The 27,469-nt window shown below is 47.0% G+C and overlaps 2 protein-coding genes across 7 annotated transcripts in view; one reads left to right on the plus strand and one right to left on the minus strand.

Moving 5' to 3' along the window:
* Positions 1-479: 479 nt before the first annotated feature.
* MSL2 (MSL complex subunit 2) lies at positions 480-16,719 on the minus strand. Its single transcript, XM_059855153.1, has 2 exons — positions 16,426-16,719; positions 480-4,608 (listed from the first exon to the last, which is right to left on the minus strand). The coding sequence occupies exons 1-2, from the start codon at positions 16,565-16,567 to the stop codon at positions 3,011-3,013; spliced, it is 1,740 nt and encodes a 579-aa protein (XP_059711136.1). The 5' UTR covers positions 16,568-16,719; the 3' UTR covers positions 480-3,010.
* Positions 16,720-17,487: 768 nt separating this feature from the next.
* PCCB (propionyl-CoA carboxylase subunit beta) overlaps positions 17,488-27,469 on the plus strand; it is a 38,272-nt gene continuing 28,290 nt past the window's right edge. For 4 of the 6 annotated variants that reach the window (XM_059855160.1, XM_059855159.1, XM_059855161.1 and 1 more), the window contains exon 1: positions 26,718-26,891. In XM_059855160.1, the coding sequence (XP_059711143.1) occupies positions 26,733-26,891 (159 nt within the window). In that variant the 5' untranslated portion in view covers positions 26,718-26,732. Of the gene's footprint in view, positions 17,737-26,717; positions 26,892-27,145; positions 27,206-27,469 lie in introns of those variants that run through there. The other 2 variants (XM_059855163.1, XM_059855162.1) reach the window with 2 other exon arrangements.

Below are 27,469 nucleotides of genomic sequence, written 5' to 3' on the forward strand. Positions count from 1 at the left end.
AAGCAGCTCCCTCTGTGCTAATACTGAGTGAGAGCAGCTCCCCAGATCCAGAGCTCTGCAGGAGGAACACCGGGAATTCCGGGCAGCCCAGCTGGGGCCAGGCTGGAGCTCAGTAATCACTGAACTGCACCCACCAGTGACTCTCCAGCTCCTCAGGATGGGCAGCAGGGACAAGTCCCTCGTGGGCTGTGCTGGACTGCTTCTCACCCTGCTCTCTGCCCAGGCCAAGGCAGGAAGACCCCAAACCAGGAAGCTGCTGTGGAAGGAATGCTTTCCCAACTGGAGCTGCTGGAATTCCTGTCAGCACCAAGACGATCCTTTCCATTGCTCAGCTCACAAACAACTAGCCAGGAGGGCAAGGAAACCAAACCAAGCCAACCCTAATTTAAACAATTAGAGAATTAATCATCAACACACTAAGTAGTATTTAGACAGTGAGTTCAACATATGCCACACTGATGCCTTCAGCAGTTGCCAAATAGAATTAGAAAACTAACATTTATTAAATCCATTTGAATTTTAATATACATTTCAAGAATGTGGCAGCATAAAAGGAAATGTTTTTAGAAACAACCTGAATCTACCATTTGCAGTTTTACATTAACCATCAGGGCTCTCCTGTCGACGCTCCGAAACACTCTTGACCTAAGTTCTCCAACTTTTGGTACCACATTGAATGCAGCAGTGAGATAGTAAAGATTCCAAATACTCCCACATTTCTGGAGCAAAGGTACTTTGTATTTAATTTAATGAAAGTCCTAAAAATGTACCATCAACAATCTCGGCAAAACTGAACAGCTCTGCAAAAGCATTCCGACACAACCCGTGCTGTGCAGCCACTCCCAGACTCCGGGTCGCTACTTTGCTTACACGTAGTGGACTAATAAACAGATTTACATTAGTAGGTCACGATCAAACCACCAAATTAGAGACTGGTAGGATCCCTCTGGGTCAACACAAAAATCACATACAAGTTTAACTAAATACATTTTAATAGGACATCGTTAAATCTCATGAGGGCTAAAAAACACAGATCTTAGGTACTTGGGTTGGCAAATAAAGACAAGAATACTAAGAAGCATTTTCCACCATTTACTCATTATCAAAAATATTTTTCAACTCTTCTTGCAAAACAAAAACAAAAAAGTACAGACTGGACACGTACATCACATTTTTCTTCCTATGGCTTTAACCCCCCACCCTGCCCACCCCACAAAAAAGACGGGGGGAGAAACAAACCAAAACCAACAAAAAGCTCTGACCACATTCACAGAAAATGACACCATGGTACACTACAAAACAAAAGGAGGTGCCATTTGTGTCCAAAGGGTTTTGCTCATTTCTCGGTGAGGAACCGTCATTGTACGTGCTTTGTGCCAAATCAAAGCACACCCAGCGCCGGGCTGGAAAGCACCGCGGGGGCTGTGCCTGAGGAAAAGGGGAGATGGAAGCAGGAAAGGAACTAAAAAATCCACACACTATTTAACATGCTGCTGAAACAGGAATGGCCTTCAAAATCAGACAGTAATGTTTGTGTTCGAGTCAGCCCATGTTCGGGTTGTGCTCTATCATTCCAAGAGGAGAATTTCTACTTTCACAAAGCAATCTCAACGTTTTAGGCTTCCAATGAAGCCCTGAAGGCACAACTGAATCTTGTGCCTGCACTTTTATTTAGGGATTGAGCTAAAATCAACCATTTTTGCACAAAGCTGAATTCCTAAGAGGAATTTTTTCACTGTAACACTTTTCCAGATAAGCTCGACAACTTTGTGTTATTTTTCTATTTTCGAGCCTTTTGGCCCAGGTTGAAAAGCAATGACCTTCAAAAGCTGCTTTCAACATTTTAGCAAAAAGTGAGACAGGTTCAGGGTGAAGTGAGTTATAGATAGCTTATTCTGTTTAGCAAACACCCCAAAAATTTGACCTTTGATAGCCCTCGATCCTGTGCCCTGGCTGGGAGGTGCCTGTCAGCCGGGAACTCCCCTCCGTGGGAGGGGTCCCGGCTCCGTTACAAACCTGATCAAACAACCCCCCCAGTGGTGATAAGTGCTGCAGCATCTCCCTGTAGCCCTGGGCACTGATCAGCACCAGAGGGGGGAAAATCAGCCAAGGACTTCCTGTAACCCACAAAACCTCTTCTCTTCCCTAGAAGCAACAGCAGTAAAACAGCAGGAACTCGGGAAAGGGAGAGGATAGCGCTAACAGAACTTGAGCCTTTGAAGGCTACCAGTGATGTTCTGCCCCAGCCCAGCCCCTCAGTGACTTGTCACGCACAGGGGGCTGGCACAGAGGGGCAACTGAGCAGGGACATGACCTGTGAAGTGTCAGGAAGACAAGCCCCAAGGATGATGATGATGTCATTACCAGGACAGGGTATCCAAGCTGGAGCTCAACCTTTGCATCCACCCGACCCTCCTGAGCCTTGCCTGCAGCCTGAGATGTCTTTTGGCCTGCCAGCTCAGTATATTTATTAATCTTTTTTAACTGTATGATGTTCAGTAGAGGGCACAACCAATTCTCATAATTACCACTACCTACCCTTTCCGGAGTGTATCCCCCAGCTCAGTGCTGCCTTTCCCACAGGAATGTCAGGTCATTTCCTGCTCATGGTGACTGTAACCCATCAAATAATTATTTCTCTACACCATCATCTAGCACAGTTGAGATGCACTATCTGGATGCTACGCTGAAGCTGAAGCTTTGACTGAGCACAAAGCACGAGCAAGTACAATGAGGTCAATATATTCCTTGTCAAAAGATCTTGTGATAAAATCATTTACATCAGCAATCCATCTCAAACTATGAGGTGCTGTAAGAACTAAAAACAGTTTTAGGGTAACTCCTCCATTATCTGCAACTATTTCCCAGACACTAATACACAGAACATAGCAATGAAAAACACTTGATACAAGTGATCTAAACGCAGGAGCTCCAGCAAGTTAAACAGAACCATAGCTGCCTTAAACCTGTAGCAGTTCCCCTACGGATGGCAGGGAAAAGAAAGAAAGGTTTAACAGTCATATCTCATGTCTATAGCTTCATCCAAACTTTTCTCATCGTGTGTACTGGCAGCTAAAAACGTCGTTACTGGTGACCCTGTCACATTGATTACACTGGTGCTTGTGCTGGCATTGCGCACGGCAATGCTTGTCACATTAATGCCCAAAGTAAGCCGAGTCTGCTCCAAGGCCTTTTCTGGCACTGCAAAGGCCTCCAGCTTCTTCTCCCCGTTAGCCATGTAGGAGTTTTGGCAGCCACGGCATATGCAGTCAAGGCAGGCTTTGCGGTTAGAGTAGCAAGGGCAGCGTTGGCCACGGCATGTAAGAACACTTGGATTTTGGGTGGCACGACCACATTTACACCCTTTCTTTTCTTGTGGCTTTTTATACACAGTTTTTGTTGGGCTTCCTGGCATAACGTTACTGCTGGGAACTTTCTCCTTTGCCTTGTCTTTTGTTTTCAGCACCCCTGGTTTGGCTTTCGGGTGGGATTTCTTAGGGGCGTGTTCTAAGTTCTTTTTCACGCTTTTGTTAGACAGGAGCACAGTTTTACTGATTTTGGGAGTAGTTCCTCCATTAGGTACAGTCGCAATAGGCTGCAAAGACATTTTATTTTCCTGTTTGACTGTCACTGGAGCCGATGCTCCCAGCGTCGGGCCGCAGATGATGCTGGAGATGGGCAGAGGCTGAACCTTCTCACTGTCGCTTTCGGAGCGAGAGCGCTTCCTGTTCAGCTTCACCACCTTGGGCGTGGCCGCCGTGCAGGAGAGCCCGTGAGGAGAAGCATCTGTGGACATGAAAATGTTATGGCTGAGGGGAGGGGGGGAGAGCTGCAGGAAGGGGCCGTTGGCCATGTTTGCCTCCAAGGCGGGCTGCAGGTTGGAGTCGCACACCTCGCCGCTGGACACGGTCTCCAGGCTGCGCAGCACCTCCTCGACGCTGAGCAGCAGCGACCCGCCCGGCTTGATGTCCTCACTGAAGCCACAGATGTCGATGCCCGCGGGGCACAGGTCGCTGGTGGCCACGGTGTCACACACGGGCTGCAGGCTGCCGGGGATGTCCTCCGTTTTGATGTAATCCCCGGTGCTGCACACATCGATGGCGCTGGCGTGCTCGGGAGAGGGGATGCTCACGCCCAGCTTCTCCACCGACAGCCCGTTGCAGGGGGGCAGCCCGTTGATGACAGAGCCCCGCAGGTCCAGGCTGGGGGTGCTCTCAGGCAGCGCCGTGAACCCCCCCGGCGCGTCCGTCGCCAGCTCCGAGGTGGAAGGGACCGGGGAATGCGTCAGACACAGAGCCAGGGCTGCATCCGAGGACTTCTCGGTCTCCTCGTGGAGCGGTGCCCCATCCTTGAGCAGAGCCAGCAGGTCTGCAGAGCAATCCACGGCCTGGATGATGTCCCGGGCCAGCGGCGTCTGTGTGATGTACTCACACAGCTTCTTGTAGCAGTTCACCAGGATGCTCAGCTGCTTGTTCTCCTCAAACTGCTCGTAGTCCTTGCACCAGCTACACGAGGGCTTCATCATCATCTTCTTGCCTTTACACGTTTTGCAGACATAATGCTGACAATTGGAGTTAGTAGGAGCAATAGGGTCTTGTAGCAAATTTCCTACGAGAAAAAGGAAGAGGAAGATTACAATGGACTTAAGGCAGGTTTCCGGGACATTATTGGATGAATTTTTTTGTACTATCAAAAAAAGTTACTCAAAAAGTTGAGTTATTCACAAGAAAACATCCCATCCAAACAACTGCCTGTACATATTCTCACAGCTGCCAACCTGTTTTAAAACAATAGATAAAATTAGAAGAAAACCAGCACGCCACAACTTATTGTGTGCTGCAGCCTTTAGAAACATTCTCAACTACAACACTGATTGCCTTCTCCCCTTCAGCTTTGTCCACAGAAACTTACAGAACACACAAGATTTCTATGGATTTACCAAAAGTAATAAACTACCACAATAACTTACTGCAAAGATTTTAATGGAATTAGTAAAAACAAATGGAACAGAGCAGAGAGAAGGAAAACTCTGAAAGGAATGTAAAAATGATGAAATATCCACCCCTAAAGGGAAGAAGACACAGCAGATTTTGTGTTATTTTTCATTTAGCATTTAGTGAAGCTATCAGAATAAAGAATTTTTTTCAGTATTTTACTGTTTAGAATAAAAGCTAATACAAATCAGCTACTAAAGGAACCAACACACCCCTGACAGCCCAGAAAGTTTCAGACCTCCAGCACTGACAGTCTGGAAGGTTTTGTCTGCAGATCCCCAAAACTGTAAAAACCTGGAAGAATGGTTTAGGTTTTCCTTAAGAACAACTCAAATATTACCTAAGGATAAAATATGAAAGAACAAGTGAAACCAAGTTCTGTATAGAAGCAATCCAACTAGTTCCTATATCCAGAAAGTGACAGTATTGCTTTGCTATTTCCAGGCAGCTCTAGGCCAGAAAGATATTCCATCTCCTAAATTAAATTGCAGAGTATCTATAGTCATCCCCAGCAACAAGCCTCCCTCCCCTCCCAGCAGCACATTCTCAGCTTTGATCAGACCTTTCTCTCATAAGGAGCCTCTGCTGGATGAGTTACAGCCATCAGGGAATTCCCACCCAGCTTTTCCAAAGTGAAAACAATCTGCTGCAACAAGTGAATAAAATTAAACAACTTGGGAAGAGGAAGCAAAGTGCATGTATCAAATCAGACTGGGATAAAACCCCCAAAATATCAAAGGTATTTTCTCTCATTGCTCAATTCTCTGATCCCTTTTCCCTGCATTCCCTGATCCCTCTTTGGGAAGGGGCTGCTCCCAGCCAAACACCTGAGCCATCATTCAGTGGGTGTGGCTTGATGTAAACTGGGTTTTGAGCAACAAATCACAGGAGTCAGTGCTCAGGTTGGCATTACACAGTAATTTTTAATAAATAGAGAGAAATCCAGTTGTTCAGCAAGCTGGCAGGTGGCACAGAATGAGCCCTGCCCTGTGTGACAGTGTGACAAGACCCCACCAGGAGAAGACAAAGCACTCATCACATCAAGCTGGGAAGGTTTTTAAACCAACAGATGGAACATGAAGCGTCACACAGTCCAACCTGCAGGGGAAATTATTGGGGTTTTTCCCAAGTTCCCTTGAAATGACACAACATAAACAACACAGGCAGAGGTGGCCATTGTGGTCCTAAGATGGAACTTGATTTCAGGAGAAAAGCTCCCTGAAAACTTTAATTCCCATCAAAACTTTAACTCCCCCCAGCTCCTCGAAGAAGTTCCGTCCTTCAGCAGAGAGTTCCCCAACAATGGCCCAGCCCCCTGAATCCTGAGTCCAACAGGACCAGCAGGAGCTGTGCCCTGGGCTGGTGCAGACATTTCAGAGCCTTGGAACTACAGTGCTCTCAGGGCCAAAAGCCACCAGTATTAATTAATTCACAATTAATTAATGACACAAAGCAGCTAGGTGCACTCCTCTTCCACCAATAGCCTCTCTTGACTCCTTAGGACAGTAAGGCTGAGTTATGATGCTTTACAGAACTAAAATACTTCAGAAATGGCAACAAATAACAAGATACAGCCTTAACTTTTAATTAGATTTTTAAAAAAGGCATCACCAACAGTGTGTTTTATTTCTCCCAAAATAAATTTGGCTGAAACTCCTGAATAAGTACAAATGCTAAAAGAGGATACAGGAAAATTTAAATTTCTGGAGGCTTTGAGGGAAAAACCAGACGGACTGACAAGACAAAACACTTCACATGCTCTCACTGCCAGGAAGAACAGAGCAAGTTCTACTCCCAGTAAATGCCAGGCAACCTACACTGGAGAGACATTAGAAATGCCTGAGCTGTGGGAATGTTTTCTGTTTCAACTCATTTCTCATTGAATATTCATTCTTCAAAGTTTCTCTCTTGTATGGATTCTGTGGCACTATCACTCTCCTCAGTCTTAATACTGACAAGTTTAAAAAAAATGTCAACCATGAGATGCTAATTTCCCATAAAATTGTGTTTCATTACTTGTAATACTCAGGGAGGGGCACTAAGTCAGCAGCACTGTCCCACAAACAGCACCTGAGCCTTTTTGGAACCTCAAGGTTTTGCAAGGCCAAGATCTCACTTTTGCCTGGTGGCCATCAGTGCTGCCCCTCTCTAGAGATTTAAAAAATTCTACAGATCTCCAAGATATAAACACTATGGGCCCTGAAGTTAATATTTTTCCATGCTTATAATTTAGTATTTCTCTAAGCTAAATGTAATTTTTCATTTTATTGTGCAGCCACTCACCTTCATTAGGCCCTTCCACAATTACTCATTGCAGACCCTCAGTTTCACAGCCCTGTGTAGCTTGGTGTTACTGAACCCTGCTCTGTTCTTACTCACTCTCTTTTCTAAGGGGTTTATCAATACACCAAAAGCAAAACTGTGTTCTTACAAAGCCTCCAATCCAAGACTTTCCTTCCACATCAGCTCTTAACTATCCTGATTTCAGAAAGGTTGACTAAATACATTTGTTAATATAAGCACTTACAATTAATGAGGAGCATATACAGAGGAAAAACTTTTAATATATTATTTACCAAACATCCCAGCTGATCTGGAAAGGCTGTCCCAGGAGATGGAGGGAGGTCACTTAAACCACATGGAATACTTCCTGCTGTGGTCCTTAATGAGCATTATTTCACAGCTGCAGGGACAAGGGGAAGCATCTGCAAATTGTGTCTCCAAGACCAAAGGGAGGAGAAGAATTGGGAATCAAAACAATTGTTAGGTGTCTGTACCCAGCAAATATGCTCCCAATGGATGTAATTCACTGGGAAGAATACCTCCAGCTAGTCTCAACTATCTTCAGCAAAGGCAGGAAAGGTTAAACACAAATATCTAATTTAGTGTCCTTGGAAATACTACTGGAACATTAATCACTGAAAACTATCTTGGATTTTCCAACTACCCAAAGTCTTAAGAATTATTTCATTATTAAATCTTTATTTCATGAAGTAAAATAGAAAAATATAAGTCAATTTGTTTTTACAAATACAAATGTATCCCTGGGGTTCATCCTGGCTGCACTGGGATCACCAGAAGTGCTCTGGTGCTCGGCCAGCACTTGGGGCAGCCATGGGACACAGGAAGAGAGGGCAGCTCACCCACCAATCTGTGCCCATCAAACAGCACAGGGAGCACCAGCTTATTTTTAAACCACGACTACAGAAACAGAAATGCTGAGCCTCTACCAAGCTCTGAGGAACAGGAAGCTCTACCCATCTGAGGTTTCACACACAGACTTCTACTTGCCAAGGACTCCAAAGTCACATCCACAGGTGGAGCTTTGACAGTTGCACTGCTATACTGTCAGCCTTTTCATTTTGGGATTAAACATCATCTGATTGTTTCTACTAAAATAATTAGCAACAGCCAGAAAGCTCCAACAACTTATCCAAGCTTCAGAGCTCGGGAGCTCCTGAAGGACAGGAGCTGGATCTCACAGACTGTGACACCACTGCTCAGGGGTTTGTGCTCAGCCACCCCTCAACCTGCAGCTCCAGAGCTTCAGCTGCAGCACCATGGGAAGGAAAAGCCCTGCTCTCCCCACCACCTCCCCTGAACTGCTCCCTGCCACTCCACACAGCATCTTCTCACCCAAGAAATGATCAGCTGGAGCCCACTGAAGAATGAGCAGCAGCTCAACGAGGCTTTAAGGCAAAACACAACAGAAAATACCCTCACAAAAGCAGTGTTTCCCGAGTTGGATAAACCCCCAAAAAGCTCTATTTGCAAAACTATCTGACGACAGACAGGCAGGCATATGATGAGCAGCAAAAAGGTCTGTCAGCCATCTGCAGAGGAATACAACAAATGTGTGGGATCTGTTTTAGAGGGGTGGGAGATCTGGGTACTTCCTCGAAAACAAGAAAACTGAATACATTCCGACTCACAGAGATTAGTGCATGGACATGACAGCAGAGAAAGGTCTCACAGACCCCAAGCCCTAACACCCCCCACTTCCAGACCTACACTCAGGGTAGGCTGGACCATGTTGGATTTGATGCATTTCACCAAAACTGCACCAAAGTCAGGAGCCAGATTCCCCAGACTGATGTCTGTCCCACCCCTGCCCTAGCAGCTGTCTCAGGTAGTAAAATGCTGGGCAGCTCCTCTCAGTGAAACCTGCTGGATCCCCTGTCCCCCAGGTGTCCCACCCACTGCACAGCATTCCCAAAGCACATCCCAAAACGAGCAGAGCACCATGCTCTTAGCTGAGACACAACCACATCTTTGCAATATTCCAGGGCACAGCTCTGAACCCACAGCTCCAGAACATGGTGTGGAGCTAAGGGCAGTTCACAACACTACGGACGTGTGATCCTTCCAAGGGCTTTGACACAAGGTTCTGTACAGAGAAATTGTTCAATTCAGCCAAAAAGTAGGAAAAAAAAAAAAAAAGTTCCCCAAGACTCCCAGCGCAGATCTCTGAGAAACAATGAGAGTTTCCCAGTGAACTAGGAGAAATTATTTCTTCCTGCAAACACCACCCTGCCCTTAGATCACCCCAACCACACCACCAGAATTTGACCAAGACATCCACAAACACTTCTGAATTCCCTGCTGGGTGTAATGGAAATGTGGGGGACACAAAAAAAAGCACTAAAAAAACCCCACCAAATCAACTAAAAATACTTTTATCAGAGAAAATATTTTGCTGGCTACTGAATATTTCTGCACATCCTCCATGAACACACAACTATGAAAAAATTGCTAATGACATTATTACCCTCATATAGGGACAGTTGTGACTAATGAATTAATGTTTGTTTAACTCTCTGACAAAATAAAAACTGCACTGTTGTTGCCTGAACACCATGGGAACCCAAATTAACCATGATCAGAAGACAGTTAGACTATTTTTCTTCATATTTGGAGAAATACAGTTAACCTATTTAGCTAAAGTTCAAGGGAAAAAACGACAACAAATTGCATTATAAAATTGCAGAAGGGACTGACTGCCTTGAGTCCATCCTCCACATAAGAAACAACAGAACATTTTTACTAAGTCCTATGTCAAAGTTATAGTTCTGTTTGAAAGTCCTTGTGTTTACAAAATCTCTGGAAAAAATCTAAATGTATTTTTGACAAACTAGGTGATAAAGTTCAAACTCTGAGGCTTTAAGAAGATGGATAAATTAATCTTTTTCACCATGCAGTGTAAAATTTTCACATAATGATGTTTTCCAAAAGTCAAGATTGCTGTATTTTGAGACTTTTCAAATATGAAAGTTAACATTTCTCCTATGGGTATAAAATAAGAACATGTTTCTAAGCTGCAGAAACACTCACAAGAGTTAGAACTTGCCTTTGGAAGTTATAGATCAAGTTCATCACATTCCCCGAGCAAACAAAAAGTAATGAAAACAATTTTTCCACACCAAACAAAAATGCTGGAACATCAGGATCTCAGAGTGAAGTGTGCTCTCCAAGGGCACAGTGCAGAGGGAGCCAGCCGTGGGCACGCTCAGGAGACCCGGAATACCGAATTACATCACTGCAATTCCTCCAGGAGAGCGGGAAATCTGTGCTCCTGCAAAGCACCGTGCTCAGCAAAGGCTGTACTGCCATCACCTCCCAAGTCATTGCCCAGCCCCAGGGAATGTTTTCTGGCCATACTAAAGGCTCCAACAGGACATCTAGGAACGCTCAGTCCGTATTGAGAGGCATGACTGTAAATCTTAGGTAGCAAAGCAAACAGAGGCACAGGAAGGTGTGCTGGAGTGCTCCCTGCCCAGGGCCGGCAGAGCTCAGCCATCCCAATAAAGATGCCTCCTGGCAACACGTTAACTCCTCTCTAAACACTCGGGAACACAATCGCTTTAATCAATATCCTCAGGCACCACCAAGGCCATCCATCACCTCCCAGCTCCTCAAACACGAGCACTCCTCTCCAATCCCAGCAAAGACAGCACTGCAACTCTCTTTGGAAGTGACAGGCACCCAGCTGCCACCGAGGGGACCACAGCTACTTCTCTTCCTACTCAATTTTCCTCTAAGGCAGAGAAGTATTTTTAGTTTAGAAACAAATTTAAATTCTACTGGCAGAACTTTCTGTTATCAAAACTTCTGCAGTACAATGCAGACAACCTTGACAAAGCAGTTCTCCCTGGAGTCACACACAGGGTTTGAAAACAGGAAAAGGAAACGAAGTTGAGTAGGGAGATTTTAAGAGGAAATCACCCAACATGTTCTTGAGTAAAAATTGGTGTATACAGAGATGTGTGATTGGGCATTTTATAGACAACTGCTCCTCAGACCAGGCACAAACAGAGTACCTGTAGCAGAAGGTATGTGATAGGTACTTAGTCCCCTAGTCCATGTTCTCTGATGGTTGTTTTGGAGATGCTGATTATTTTTCACATTCTCCACAAATTCAGAAGTGTTTTGGCAACCATTCATGACCATTTTAAAGGGGAAAAATCACAAACTTTTAAAAACTACTAGTAGTTTTGTTTACAGTATTTCTCATAACTGAAAACAGAGGAAAGAAGAAAATGTCAATGGAGAAAATACCTAAAAAACCCCACAGAACCAGACCAATTTTCAAACATAAAAGGCAGCTCTGACCTGGCAGCACAGGTCATTAATCAGCCTTCACTCTCCTCAGCCTAGGAAGAATGGACAAGAAGAAGTCCTAAGCTAAACTTTTCCATCACAAAACTTTAAAAACTCATGTTTTTTTCACTCTAACACTCTGTTATCCAAGCTCGACTTAGCCATGGCTCACATCCCAAATGGAAACTACAGTCTCATCCATATAATTAAGTTTTATTAGAATGGGAATTTGTTTCATCTCCCTTATTCCATGTCTGTGACAGGAAACTGAATTTTCCAGGAAGTTTCCATCTGTTTAGGTCTCACTCAAGTATCTCCCCTTTGAGGGAAGTTCAGCCCAACTGTCCAGGCCCAGTTCCCAGGGACAGAGTGCAGCCCAGAGCTCTGCCTGGGACCTGGAACCACACCCCAAGAGCTGCTGACCAGGGAAGGGCACTGGGGGACACAGGAACTGCAGAAGCAAAGGAGAATTACCTCAGAGAGAGGAGAGGAAGAGGAGGAGAAGCCTTCACATGGGCAGAATGGCACAAAGTGGAAAATTTTACACAAATGTATCCCACCAACTATGGAGACATTTCATGTCTAGTGCCAAGTGTAATTGATTACAATATATAATTATATTATACACTCCATTCAACTTTGGCAGTATAAAACTCTCAAACCAGGCTATTGCTTTTACACAAGAGCAGGAGGGAAAGAACATCCTTACACTAATCTTTGTATAGAAAAACAGAAGTTAATCGTTTGTATTTTACTTTCTAGGCAATCCATGCCATTGTCCATGCTTGGGAGTTGCTTCCACAATGCAACTGCAGCACTGAGCCTTCAACCCCCTGGCTAAAATCATCAAGGGCTGCCTCAGAACACCGGATGGGGCTCTGTGAGGTACCAGTCCCTGTTGCCATGGGTTTCTTTGTTCCTCCCCCCTAATCTCCCTAAAGCCACATGTTGTCTCACATCCCCTTACTGGGATTACAGGATGTTTAAGACAAGAACTGTATTCTCATCCTGTATTTCCCAGCACCATATGGGTTCCTGGCCAAGCATAAAACGTTGTTCTGCAGCCCTGCCAACTTCCAAGAACTCTCTCCAACAGCAATACCCATCTTTCACATACCTTTGAAATATCTTTCAGAGATTCCATAATGAAGATTTCTATGGATAAAAAGCTAAGCTGTTCTGACTGGCAATCCTATCTCTTACAAGCATTTCAACTCTTACAAGAATTTAAGAGAAGGCTCTTAATGTTGAAAAGACCAATGATTTGCAGTTACCTGAATGGTACCTGAGCCAGAGAATGGCACTGCTAAGATGTTTATCCCAACAGACAGCACCTTTAAAACACAGAAGTTTGTTGCATAAATTCTACTATGCTATTTTTAAACAAAATGTGTATTATCATGCAATTATATAATAATCACTTTATTCCAGAGGCTGAAACTTGTATTTCACATTCTCAAAACACACAAGGCACAGCCCTTCTGCCTAATGCACACTTGGGAGCAGTTATTTTCAAGTTTTAAAAGCTCTAGGAAATATTCTCTTATACATCCCTATAAAAGGATGATGTATTACCTACAGCACTGTCCAGGAAACTGTCACATGATCACACTGAAATCCTAGAAATACACACACGGCTGTTCCAGCTACAGAACTGAACCCTTATCACCCATCATGAGGCAGAGGGAGACCTTGAATCCACCCAGAACTGATTCAGCTGACTTGCACTGACATACTGTATTTACATTTTGGCTTTCTACTGCTGCAACTCCATGTGTGCCAATCTGAATCTGAAATCAGAGCTTTAATTAGAACTTCATAATTACGTGGGTCCAAAAACTTCTGCCACCCCCTGCTATGTGAGCTGGTGTAAAAGACTATGGGATCACAAGGAAATGAGCTGGCTTATGCCTTGTGCTTTGGGAGCACAGTGGAAGCCCAGGAATGTTAGCTGATTTATGTAGCTAGCACTCATTTCTCCTAAAAACAGTTCCCTAAAATTAAAGGGACAATCTGGACTATGGAATTAATACCTACAGCACAACAAAGCATTACAGAATGCACTCAAGAGAGATTACACAGAGAAAAAGCTGATGACATAAGGAGCACTGATTTGTGGAGCAGCTTCCCAAGGGAATTCCTAGAAGTCCAGCACTTGAGACTTTAACCACTACTGATACTTCCTGCAGCATTTCTCTAACAAAGCACTCAGATCTTTACAAGATCTGTGCAAGGAAAGCACCAGACATTCCAAGTTCCGTGCCCATGGACCCAGAGCCAGCAGGAAGTGAGCATCAGAAAAGCTATCAAGTATTAAAACAAAAAAGCCAACCCAAACCCACAGTGCACAGTTAACTCAGCTGGTCAGAGCAGCCTGCTGAGAACACCAAGGTTGTGTGTTCAGTCCCTCCATGGGCCATTCACTAACATGCCATGGCCCTTGTGGGTCCCTTCCAACTCAGAATATTCTGGGATTCTGGCAGAGTTCTGGGTGCTCATAGTGCTCACTGTCATCATCTCTCAATGTAGCTTTTACTTCAGTAATTAGACTTTTACCTTTTAAAACACCAAAGCTAAAAAGGCTTTGATGGTTGTACAGGGTTTAACGACCTTAAACATTCAGAAGGTGTAAAAGGTCTAACAGCTCTTAGCACTAAGAGGAAAGAACACAAAAAGCAAGAGAGTAAAAGATGGACTGGCCTTTACCAGTCTGAAGTGTAGATCTGTGACACTGGGAACACCAGAGTGAGCAGTTCTGTGTGGGGCAGGCCCACTCCCCCATGGCCACCTCAGGCCCTAGACAGACACCTGAGAAACTCTGTTTTACTGCATGGCTTCACAGAGAGTGTGGAATTTACTGAGGCCCCTGCATACTGACACACCACAAACAAGAGTCCAGGAGGCACAGATAAGACTGGTTAATCAGCTGTAAGCAAAATATTTCAAATAAACAGCAGCTACAGTTATCTGAAAGCTGGCCACAGTAGAAAAAAAAAACATACACCAAAGGAATGATACTAATATTCTAAGAAAATAAAGGGACAAGAGAGAAAGCAGAACCAACAAAATGTAGTTTTAAATTAGGAATATCCATGGAGGCACAAGGAAATAGAAGAAAACAAACTAAAAACCTAGTTTGCTTTACAAAACAGAGTGACAGAAAAACCAAGCAAGAAAAGCTGAAGAATGGGGGTGGGGGAAAGCTCAGGAATTTGGGCAGGGACAAATTAAAAAGAGACAATTTCAACAGCACAGAGTGTAAAACTAAGACTGCAAAAGGCCAAGAAGGGAAGAAGGCAAGGCAAGGAGAACAGAGAACACATTTCAGAAGACCAGGCCTAAAGTGGAGAAAGCACAGCAATGCAAATATCTTATTAAATAAAATCAGAACGATATTTGCATACTTTCTGGCAAAAGCAGTCTGGTGAGTGACCAAAAGCAGGAGGAATTTATGGGAAGAAAGCACAAATGGAGTTGGACTCAATCGGGCCTAAGGTGATAAAGAATAAAAAGCAGAGATGCATCATCTCTACCATCGGGATTCCATGAGGAAAAATCCTTAAGACAAATTACTTCAGGAAATGACGATGCAGAGATCCTGGGAACGGGCTCCCTCTTTCCCAGTGCAAACAGATCTCTATTTTCAAAGACTTTAAGTGGGAGGAGCCAATAGCGAGAGGATAGGAAGCATCTAACGCTACTTTAGCCCTCTCAACAGTTAAATCCTGATCCTGCAAATAAATAAAATATTTAACTTTCTAAACCTCAGTAATTCAATTCAAATCCAGTGTAACACACACATCGGTATCGACAAACACAGCGAACATAAAACCACTCTGTCAGGAAAACACAAACACAAACAGGGCAGGACTTAAAACTACCAGAGGGAAAAAAGGAGATTTAAAAAAATTAACAACCAAGAAGTCTAACAGGTCAGAGCCCCCTCCCGACACTGACCAAGGCTTCAAAGGGAAGTTCAAGGAAACCTAACAGCTTATTCAAGAGCTTCCTCCCAGGAACAGACACATGCCCCCACTCCGTAAACACAGCAGAATGCAATTCCTTCCCAGTATTCCCCAGCCTGTAACACCGAAATTCCGGATACTGCCTTTGCCCACAGCACACAGAACGTTCTTTTCTGGGGAACAGGAGTGGGGAAAGCCCAGCAGACTTCCAGCCTGTTTGCTATTTACGGTAATTATCGTTACAGAACATTTATCTACCAGGGACAAAAAAACCCAAAATCAATTATTGTTTCCTGGCTTTCAATCGGAATTACTTATTGTTTACATTTCAAGGAGGGGGAAAAAAATTACGAAGTTCCTCTTCCCCTGCCTCTACGGTCTGTATATCGTTTGGGGTATCTTTTACCACACTCGCTCTTAGTAATCGCTTTTTTAAAGCGATTAACTCCACTACACCGGGGTATTTCAATAACCACTGACAACTGCCGTACCCCCGGTGAAGCAGTGATCATAATAAAGCGCTGCATTCTGAGGCAAACACTCTCTCCGCGCCGCCACCGCCTTGGCAGCGTGCGCGGCTGCTGAGACACAGCCCCTGCCGCCTCCCTGCCCTTGTGACCGGCCCTGCCCGCGGCTGCCCCGCGCCGGGGGCGGGTTTAGCCCGGGCAGTTCCCACTCCGCCGCTCCCGAGCGCCGAGCCGCCCCCCCGGCGGCCGCGGCACCGGGGACTCCGGGCCCCGCAAACTTTGCCGGGAGCTGCCCCGGAGCGGGCCGGGCGAGGCGAGGCCGAGGCAGCCCCGGTGCGGGCCCAGGGCCGTGCGGGAGCCCCGGGGAGGCTCATTGTGCAGGAACAAAAGAAAGATCCTCACCGCACACGCAGCAGGAGAGGGACTGCCTGAAGTAGGGCAGGAGCTTGTTAATCTCGGAAAAGGACTGGGGGTCCGCCGGGTCGTAGTTGAGCACCAGGCGGCTCGCGGACACGTAGAGAGCAGTGGCATTCACCGGGTTCATCGCCGCCGCTCGCTCGCCGCCGGCTGCGCGGTGCGAAGAAGGTCTGCGCGGGCCGCGGGGGCAGGTGGCCCCGGGGCGGGGGCCGGCCGGGTGTCACCTTGGTCCGGGGCCACCTGGAGCCGCGCGGCAGCGGCGGCGGCAGCGCGGAGGCCGCGGCGGCCCTGCCGGAGGGGGCCGCGCCGGCTCCTCCTCCGCCTCCCGCGGGGGAGGCCTCGCTCCGAGCGGCGGCTCGGCCCGGGCGGCAGCGGCGGCGGCGCTACTGCAGGTCCCTGCGGGCCATACCCGCCCCGCCGCGGGGCCCCTGCTGCTGTCGGCGCCTCCCTCAGCGGCGGCCCGGCATGGCGGCGGCCGCAGGCAGGATCCGCGAACGGGCGCGGGGCGGCGGCGGGGCCGCGCTGCCCGATGCGGCGGGAGGGCGGCGGAGGCACCCGGGGTTCACCGCGGCCGCATCACCGCGGCGGCGGCGCCGCCTCCTGCGCGGGGCCGGTGGGCGCGCGGGCAGGGCCGGGCGGGCCGCGCGCGCTCCGCGGTGGCGCCGTTAGATCCGGCCGTCACTGCGGGGCCATCGCCGCCGCCCGCGCCGCGCATGCGCGCCCGCAGCGGGGCGGGGGAGCGCCGGCGCCCTCTAGCGGCGCCCGACCCGGCAGCGGGGGCCGCGCGCAGGAGGGCGGGAGGGGCGCGCGCCGCCTCAGCGCCCGCCATGGGCCCCGCGAGCTCCCGGCGTACGGGGCTTGGCACCGTGCCCCGGCCTCGCGCACCGCCTCACGCGCCGCCCCGCGCGCCCCCACCCCGCCGTATCTCGGCTTTCCCCCTCACGGCAGCCGGGCGCGAACGCCGCGTCCCGCCCCTGTCATGGCGAGCGCCTCCGCTTGGGCTGAGGAAGCGGCCCCGCCTCTGCCCTCAGGCCGTGCTGGATCCTGCGGCCAGGCCTGTCAATACCTCGGGCTGCCGGCTGACACACAGGCCCCCTCCGCCGGCACGGAGCGAGTCCGGGGTCCTGTGGGGCCTGGCAGCTCTTGGGAGAGGTGGCGCGGGAGCTGCGGAGCGCGCAAACCCCTCAGGACATCGCCAGCCTCCCATACTCGGCTCTGTGGACAGAAGTCTGTCACAAGTGTTCCTGCTGGAGACCCCACGTGTAACACAGCAGTGGATGCACAGACTGAGGGCAGGTATGACCAAGATATAGGCACAGGCAGGACGTTTATGGAGGGGACTTGTTTTATTTCGTGCGTAAGCCTTAAGGCCATTCCACAGACTTCCAGATCCTGTGTTGCAACACTGCCAGCACCATCGGGCAGCCCTCTCCCTGCTTCTGTGTTTGGTGTTTTGGGGAACTGCCTGACAGAGCTTCTCCTTTTTCCCACATTGCTCTCTCTGTTAACTTAGAGTTGCCCATGTGAAACTAATCAAGGCGTTCCACCTGGATCTTTTAGTTCCTTGATCACTTCATTAATTCCCTCCAGTCTTTCCAGCCCAACACAAAATGAGTGTACACACAAAATACAGGAATTTGGGTCTTGACTCCATATACTCAACTTAGCACTTGTGGTCCTCACCAAGCAGCTCATTCCCCACTTGGCACTGTTCCCACATGGCCCAGGTACAGCCCATGTGGGTGCATCTCCATGTTACCACACAGACCTACAATGCCCTTCTGCCTCCCAGCAAACACTCAGTAGCCATCTCTGGACTATAACTCCTTGCACACACTGAATCCCCAACGTGACTTCAGTCCAAGGCACAGCATCTTCATTCTCAGCATCAGCCTGTTGTTAACATTGCTCTTGAAATGCCCAATTCCCTCTTCAGCTTACTGCCAGGAACACCTTCTGTGCTGAACCAAGCCAACAGACTGAAATAACATCCAGAAAATTTCCACCGTGTCCACATTCTCATACACACCTCCTTGTATTACATCCTCTGCCAAACTCTGAACACACTGTGTCCTGAACACTCTCAACCCCTCCTAGCCCCCTCTCATACTGCTCTGGCTCTTAGGCAAGGAACTTGACACCCAACACCTAGAGTTTTACCAGTCTTGTCTAATTTCTGAGATACACTCCTTTGAGGTATCATCCACAGGCTGGGATTCAGCAGCTGACAGCAGTAGGGTTCCAGGGCCAAACCTCCATATCCCCATCCCCAGCATTAACCTGCACTATTCTGTCACTCACTGATGGAGCTAAATGAGTCGCTCTGGATTCCACCTAAGAACGATTTCAATTCTGGCAAGACAGATAATATAAACTCTCTAGAACTACAAAGAATTATTACTCTTGAAAATTATGGTAATAATAGAATATAAAACTGCAAGAGTAGCAAAACTGACTAAGTCATACCTTTTAGACCAGGGGAAAGCCATAGTGCTTTTCTTTGCCCCATTATTGCTGGTTGATCTGATGAATTTCACTTTTTTTCTATCCAGACCCTTGAGTTCATTTCTAATAGTGCAGTCCAAGCAGCAGATACCATTTTTCTTACCTCTGTTGATAATTTGTTCCAGTCTGTCAGCATCACTATCCTGCAGGAGGAGTCCTGCTGTCTCAGGAGGGTGGGTTAGGGCCTCAGTTGTTTGTAACCACTGTGGCAAGTGGGGTGGTGACAGTAACTGTGAAGGGTTGAGTGCCCCTCCCCAGCTCTGCAGCCTCCCTGCCCCAGGGCTTGGCTCAGCCCTGATGTGCTGCACCTGTGTGACGCCCATCAGGTGCTGAGAAACAGCCAGGTGGGGAAAAGTTCCACTTGAGCCATCTCTGCTGTGCCTTAGGAGCTTCTTTCAAGCGTGAGAGCTGGCCTTTTGCTGCTCCCTGACTCTGTGTCTGCCCTGCTGGCTGCCTGCTTTGCCCTTGGACCTGCTCCTTGCTGCAGATGGCTGCTCCTCAGGGGCTCACCCTTCTTGCTGCTGCTGGCCCTGCTCTGCTTTCCTCACTCAGGTACCATGGCACTCCTTCTTGTAGTTGATACCACTGCCCTGCCTGCCTTGCTCTTACCTCCCTGGCTCACCTTTCCCCCTGCAGTGGCCCCCTTTGCTGCTCCCTCATGCTAACAGCCTTGTGGGACCAGTCTCCCTCCCTGGCCAGTGGTGGGTGCTTAACTTTGAACAAGCACTGAAACACTCAATAAACCATTGAGTAAATCCCCTTTCACTGGAAAGTAAGGGTGGAATAGAAATGTTATTTCATTTTCCAGTTCCTATCAATGTTCTGTTTTTGGGAAAAACTAGACTCCATGTTGAAATTAGGTTAGAATACTGCCTATTAACTCTGCCAAACACAGATACCTGTGTTAATGGCCCAGGTCCTTGGGTGATAGTTTTTGTTTCTTCCCTACAGCACTTGAACAGAATAAACATTTAGATCTCAGTGAATAGTCTTTTGAAAATGCATAATAAAGAACATGAGGCGTTCAGGTAGCTCTGCTGTGGAAGTGGTGCATCCTGAAGTGTCTGATAACTGCAGCACTGCATCTTTAAGGGAAAGGTATCAACTGAGTAGAAAAAAAAAATACAGGTCAGCACATACACTGCCTCTGAAAACTTGGATGTGAATAAAATGGTGGAGTTTTGTTGTTGTTTTGTTAGAGAGTTTGGTTTTTTTCCCTCAGCAGGCTGCCAATGGCAAGCTTGTTTCTAATTGCTTGCTTGTTTGACTTGATGTAGGCTTCCTTCTGTGTCACTGCATTTTGAGTATCATAAGGAAAGGCAGGCTAAGACCAGAGGGATTGTAACAGTTCCAACAACACAGTGTTTTCTGGGTTGATGCCATTAATGAATTAACAAAACAAACAGGTAATCACAGGAACTGCAGAAGAAAGGAAAGAGAAGCATCCCCCCACAGCCTCTAAGAAAGACACAGACTGACTTTTGCCAGAAAGCAGTCAGAGGAGCTCGGGATGGCTGTCACAGCTTTGCAAAGCCTGTGGCCCTTTGTTAAGTGACCCATGGCTACCTGCTCACCTTTGTTATCATCCCAATGAGACACAGCTGCAGAGACTGCTCCTGCAGTACAAGCAGCTGCACCAATTCTCTTGTTTGTGCCTTTTTCATTTGCCTTGAATTTGTCTCATAGGATTGCCCTTTTGGTTTTGTAACTCCCAAATATCCCAGGGGGTGTCCAACCATGACATGCCTTTGGAATCCTGGTAAAGCAGAGCATACCAGTACTCCCAGTCCATTGGTTTTGCCTCTCTTTTATATTCATGAACAAACCATAGTCTTCACCACTATAATAAATTTTCTCCTCAGTGTTCAAAAGTATTTTTTTACATTACTCCAAAGTGTTTTAGAAACATATTCCAATTGCTTACTAATCTCTTACCAACATCCCTCTCTGAGAATTACTGGTTTTGTTTTGAGAGGTTCACACCCACAACACCAGAGACTCCCTTTTTTATTGATTATAGGAGTGGTTGCAATGGCCCTTTTGTTCAAGTTCACCTCCCCATATGATAAAGCCAATTTCTGCTTTTTTTATTTGGGTCTGTTTCTTGCAAGCAGCTTTTTTTTTTTTTCTTTTTTGGAGGGAATGAAACAAAACAAAAAAAGGCATCTCCATTATCATTCTTGAGACCTGTAATAGTGCAGTACAATTTGTGTCTTTACTGGTAGGAAGAATTCCTTGTTCTAAGCCAGAACATTTTTATCTGTTGTTGGACATTGGAATATTCAATGCTCTACAGTTTTATAGCAGCGCCTGTTAGACCCACCAGTTCTTTGTAACTGTGTGTGGGGTTTTGTTTGTTTAGTGTTCTTTGGTATTTTTTAACTATCTACTGCTTTCAGAAACATCCAGCAAATAAACAGGAATCTGTTTGTGGTTTGGATTCCCAAGGACCTGAGAAGGAATATTCCCCAACAATTTTAAGGTCCTTGAGATCTCAGTACAAACCCCACCCACTATGTCACTATTGTTAAGGGGTTTGCTTATTGTTCTCTACAAGCCAGTCCCCCATAATTCATTTAGTTAATTTGGGGGATATATTTGAAGGGAATTTTCATAGGATGAATTTGCAGGGCATCTCCTCCAGCATTTATTGTTCGATACAGCTTTCTCTTTCAGTTCTCCCAGCCCTTCCCCAATTTGAACCAGGCTAGTGGGTGTAGGTGCAATAGCTTTTCTCCAGCTGTGTGAGCGTGTCTGGCCTAATAATTGTTCTATTTGAATCAGCATCAAGTACATGCATTTTGCATATCATATCAGATCTTTGTTAATCAAATTCTTCCTGTTGTTATTAAATTGTATAAGCAGAAGTTAAGAGGTACATCTGTGCAACTCTGAAGTTCTGTCAGGTGAGATCAAATCCCTTTTTCACTTCTTTTTGCCTTATAGTTGTACTTACATGAACCATGTGAGTGAACTTTATATTGCAGCTAATGAAAACTGTTTAGCTTACCTTTCAAAAGTGTCACAACACAGATTCCCAATATGCATGTCAGAAGCATGGAAGGAGGGCATTGATAGAGCTCACAGCAGTCCACCTCCTCACTGAAGCTGTTAATGCTTTTCTGATGTTGCTAAACAAAGAAATTAAAGTTCTTCTCTGGATATAGAGTTGTAAATCCAAAGACAGCTGTTGCTTGTTTAGGCTGGGGGTTCTTGTTGGTTTCCATGTGCCAGGAGGATTCTGCTCCCTCTGTCAGTCCAGGTGCAATACCACTCTACTCGTGCTATGGCTCTTACACCTGTTTGCCAGCTCAGGTTTGGGAGGGGCATGTGGGTAAGTTCTGCATTTGCATGAATGAATTGGCATAATTGAGCTGGCTGTTGACTTTTGCTTCCAGGAGCATCGTGCTCTTCCCTACTGCCCTTTGAGCTGTGAGGTTGAGAAGTACTACAGAAACTCACACAGGGAGCCCCTCATTCAAAATAAAAAGAAAAAAAAATTAGCTTGGTGGTTTGTTTTACTGTTATGACTTAAGCAGGGATATTCTGGCCCTTCTCTTTTGGGGCTTACCTGTAAGTGGGACAGAAGAGCTGATGGAAAACACTGGCTTTACTTGTTTCCTTAACTGCCTTGTTCCCAATCCAGACAAATAAGTATTACTGTAACTTCCTAAAGGTGACTTCTTAGATCCATATGTCCTCTGTGCACCTCTTTTTTGACTAGAGTGTTTTTGTTGTCCTGTAGTAAGGAGTCTTGTGCCTGATGACAGAGAGATGGTTAATCCCAGTGGTGCTTTTCTTTATTCTGAAGCTGTAAGACTACAACTACATCTTTCAATAGGTCCTTTGTAGTGACCCCCTGACAAACACTTCATCTTCACTCTGAGGTGTTCTGACAGGCTTTTTTTGAGAAACCAGTACAGACTGATTATTTCACTGTATCAAGCAAAGAATATGAAGTTCTCCTTTTAACAATGCAATACAAGTACTTGATAGCTGATTAAAATATGCAATTCATAGACTACCTTGCTGAGACAATCTCACATTGTACAGCATGTCTGATGTAATCACAGCGGTCACTTCTGGCCTTAGTATCTATAAATCCAGTTTTGGAGGAGATCTGCTCCTTTGGTGAGTGCCCAGCTCATCTCTGATGTGGGCTGTGAGTCTGGTCTAAACCTGTGCTTCCAGGAGTGGGGGAGTTTTGTCAGAAGAGGGCTCTCACTTTGGAACAGCCCAGAGCAAATGGAGATGATCTGGGATTAGCACTAAATAGTTGAGCTGATTCTGAGCCAAACTGCTAATGCAGAAATACTGGTTCAACTCTGCATATACTCCAGTTTAATTTGGGTTTAGGGATTATCCTACCCTACATACAACAAGAATGTGCCTCTTACACACCTGAGTTACCCCTCTGATTTAAACAGATCAGCTGACTTTGACCTTGGGTGGTTCCCTACAGGAATACAAATTGATAATTGAACTGGGTTTTATTCCCCACTTCTGTTTACCAAAACTAAGCACAAATTACTATTTGACTGAATATGGAAAAATTGAGTATCAGGAGACTGTTTTCTCATGGTTTAAAGTCCTCTTGTAACTGGATTTGGCCTCAAAATACTTGCTTCTCTTTCACTGATTTGCATTGTGGGGACTTACTGAGAAACTGCCTGGAGAATTTTCAGTTTCTCACGCATCCTTGTGACAATCTCTAGCTTGACAATTCTAACAATATTGGACTGTACGAATGACTGTCAGAACTAGTCTAGTATCCTGCTTCCAAAAGCAGGCAGTGACAAATATGTAGGGAAGAGTAATAATACTGTAAGCATACAGTGATATTTTCCTAGCATAGTCTTCCAGCAATTTGTGTCTTGGAGATCTACAGAGAGACTAGCAGCTCCTTTCATTTTGTATTCCTAGGTAGATTTCTTGTCTGTTGGTGTGTCCAGGACCTTTTGACTCTTTGGCCACTATTGAAAATGGAGCTGATGTTTTTGCAGTATTGTGAACTTGTTCCTTTTTTGAAGAGACATGTATTCTTGGGGTTTGATTTTCCCCAGTGCATCGTAACATCCACTTGAATTACATTTCTCTCTGAGCTCTGTGAGGTGAATTCCTTTTAATCTAATGACAACTTAGTTTCAAGAGCTCCTAATCAGGGACATTCTCAAAGGCCTCTGGAAATCTGAGTTTTTATATGAACAGGATCTCCATTTTATATGTTTGACTTCACTATATAAAGCCACTAGATGTGCATGGCAGGAAACTCTACAAAATCTCTGCCAACTGCTCCCCAGTATGTCCTGTTTATGTGTTTGTTGTAATAGTGGGTTTTGTGGGTTGGGTTGGTGAACTTTTTGGCATTTTGCTTCATAATTCATGTTGGAGTTACAGGTTTAAAGTTTTCAGAGGTCACTTAATGCCTGTCTTAAAAACTGACATTGCACTAGCCACCTGCCATAGAAGTTTTTAGCAAGAGACTTTAAATTTAAGCAGGTTATCTCTGAAGGACTTTATAACACTGAGGTGAAAACAGTTTGGTCCTGAAGGATTTGTTCTATAACCTAATCGTCTACTCTTTGGGGGTGAAACAGGGCCTTCAGTGTATCCAGTAAACATTCAAGTAAAAACCCAGGAAAAACCCAGGCTTTTTAGCTCAGAAATCTTCTCAACTTCCTTTGCACTGGATTCAGATAAAACAAACCAAAAATAATAATTATTTTTTCTGTTGGATAGTCTGAACTGCTATTGCAGGCAGCCTGAGTGATGCTGAACCCACCTGAGGGGGATAGTGGAGACTTTTGCTTCAAATATCTGTGGTCTGATTTCTGCCTGAGCTGTTTTGTGACCAGGAGAAACTTCCTGAGTGGGGAGGGTGAAATGCCTGTTTGGCTGCTGTCAAGGAGCAGCTATCTCACAGATAGGTCAGGAATGCAGCTGGCATCCTGCTGCTACTCTGGCTGGGGGCTGAAACAGCCTCCTGCTCAGCAGTGTGTGGGCTGAGGTACTTGGTGCCTTTCTTGTCCTGATCTTCACTGCCAAGATCTCCCCAGGCCTTTGTGCCTGCAGGCAGGGCTCAAGGAGAGGGCACCAGTAGTGGGGGTGTTTGAGTCAGCAGCTATTGAGACAGTTTGACACATTCTGGGAGACCAGGCAGGATGACCCAAGTGGGTGGAGAGAGTTGGCAAGTGTTGCAGTGATGCCACCCTTATCTTTGAAAGGTCATGGAGATCAGGGGGATCCCTGATGGCTGGGGAAAGCCTGGGGTTACTCCCATCTGCAAAAAGCCTGGGACTGTCAGGTGATCCCCTTCAGTTTGGTCTGGGAGGAAAGCCATGGCACAAGTGTTCTTGGCTGCCTTTTGTGGTCACATGGAGAAGGTGATTGGGAATAGCCAGCATAGTTTAACCAGGAATAAATTGTGTGACCAACCTCTGTGCCTTCGGGTGACAAAGTGAGGTTCTGTGGATGAGGGAAGAGCCGTGTATGTCAGGTGTCTTACCCTGGGCGAGGTTTCTGACAGGATCTCTTGCTATACAGCTCTGTCTAGGATGGTGAGGAGGGGCAGCATGAGGGTGAAGGGCTGGAGCACTTGCCCCAGGAGGAGAGGCTGAGGAACTGGGCTTTTTCTTTGTTAGCCTGGAGTGGACAGTGGGGACATCCCTAGCAGCTGCTTTCTGGTACTGGAGAGCCTGTGGCTGTCACCTCACTAACCCCTCCGGGCTGAAGTGCACAGGCAGAGGACAAGAGGCAGCGGTCCAAAACGGAAACAAGGCAGGTTGCTGCTGAGTAGAATGGGCTGGGGGGGAATCAGTTCCCCATGGAGCCAGTCAAGCACTGGAACTCAGACTGAGAAAGGTGTGCCAGCCTCTGTCCTTGCAGACTTTTAAGATCCAGCTGACAAAATGGTATGAATTCAGTGCTGAGTCTGTTCTGAGTAGGACGCTGGACTGGAGCCTGAGAGCCCTTTCAAAATGAATTATCGTACAACAGCTTGTACATGCTATATAATCCAAGAATTTCCATTCTTGGAGATTCCTCAGACTTGTGGTATCTACAGGGCCACACTCGTGCTTTTCATGTGTGGTATGTGCACACTTACGGCACTACTCACCTCGCCTTACTTGGAACTGGCCGGTGGTTTGTTGGTGGTCGGTGGCGGAGGTGGCCTACAGGGGTAACAAATGATCTGCTGCACAGATGGCTGCGCCTGCACGCTGGAGAACTGCCTGGGAGGCGATGACATCAGATCTCTGGATTGCGGATACACTGCAGCTCGGGCACTCGCTGTGTGCGCTGCGTATTCCCCGCACATCCTGACCCACGCCTTTCTTAAGGGGTCTCGATTTGCCTCATCCGTCCGAAAGTGTGTCGTGAAAAGAGCCCAGTGCCTCTTCATAGGAGGCGGCACGGAATCGGTGCCGGTGTGTCACAGGGACTGTTTTCCTAACAAATACTTTGTTTCAAATGCCAGAAGGAGAGGACAGCTAATCTTGCGAGCTGACACCTCTGCTTGCCTTCCCCGCTTCTGAAGCGCCACAAATCTCTCCGCCACGCAGGAAAGGGGGAAAAGCTGATGCATTTTCTCGCTGGTCTCTGCGCACAGACAACAGCGATGAACAATCTGGCCGCGGAGGGCTGGGCTCATTCAGCGGCCTGCGCCGGGCCCGGTGCTGGCAGCGGCCCTGCCCGGGCCTCCCGGAGCCGTGTGCCCCGCACCGCCCCTGCCGTAGTCGGGACACCCGGGCGGCGGAGCGGGACCCGCGCAGGCGCAGCGCCGGGACATGGCGGCCGTGCGGGTGCTGCGGCGGGCGCTGGGCTTGTGCCGGGGCCGCGCCGCCTCGGGGTCCCGCCCGGCCCCCGTGCCCCAGCGCATCGAGGAGAAGCGCCGCGCTGCGCTGCTCGGCGGCGGCCAGGCCCGCATCGATGCCCAGCACAAGCGGGTGAGCCCAGCACAAGTGGCCGGCGGGGAGAAAGCCCTGTCCCGCAGCCGCCGGGCGCACGCTGGCCGGGGAGGGCAGGCCGTGCACGGCGGGGCTCCGCTCGGCTATGGGGACTCGCGGCTTCGCGTGGCACCTGCAGACACCCCTTTGCGGGAAGGTTTCTTCAAGCAGCGCTTAAGACTGCATTGCCTGTTCCTCTGGGTAGAAAAAACAATTGATTTACTAATTCCTTTACCTCAGAGTAGTTACCGAGGTTGGCTGCAATATGTATGAGAGGTAGTGTAGAAAGAAGTTGCGACTTCTGCCTGTCAATGGTAAGTCAGTTCTAGGTTGCTTAACACTTCGGAGCAACAGCTTCATCTTTACACTGCTGTTGCAAATTTAAGCTAATCTCTGAGATGAGAGCAAAGAGTTAGAAGAGTGGAAATAAGGCAGAGGAAAAGATGTGGGAGGGATGACAACAGGTGGGTTTTTAGTCTCCTGCCTCTGTCGTTCAGAATGTAGGCAGTGCTGATGAGGGTAACAGCAGAGGTTTCCTGTTTCTCTTTATTGCTTCTTGCTGGGAGACCTTTTCAGTG

The sequence above is a fragment of the Haemorhous mexicanus genome, chromosome 10 (genome assembly GCF_027477595.1).
Source record: "Haemorhous mexicanus isolate bHaeMex1 chromosome 10, bHaeMex1.pri, whole genome shotgun sequence".
NCBI classification, from domain to species: domain Eukaryota; kingdom Metazoa; phylum Chordata; class Aves; order Passeriformes; family Fringillidae; genus Haemorhous; species Haemorhous mexicanus.

Coding starts and splice junctions, on each gene's coding strand:
- MSL2 (XM_059855153.1), bottom strand. CDS start 16,567: ATGAACCCGGTGAATGCCACTGCTCTCTACGTGTCCGCGAGCCGCCTG. Junction 4,609..16,425: donor CCTCTCCTGCTGCGTGTGCG/GTGAGGATCTTT, acceptor TTTTTCTCGTAG/GAAATTTGCTACAAGACCCT.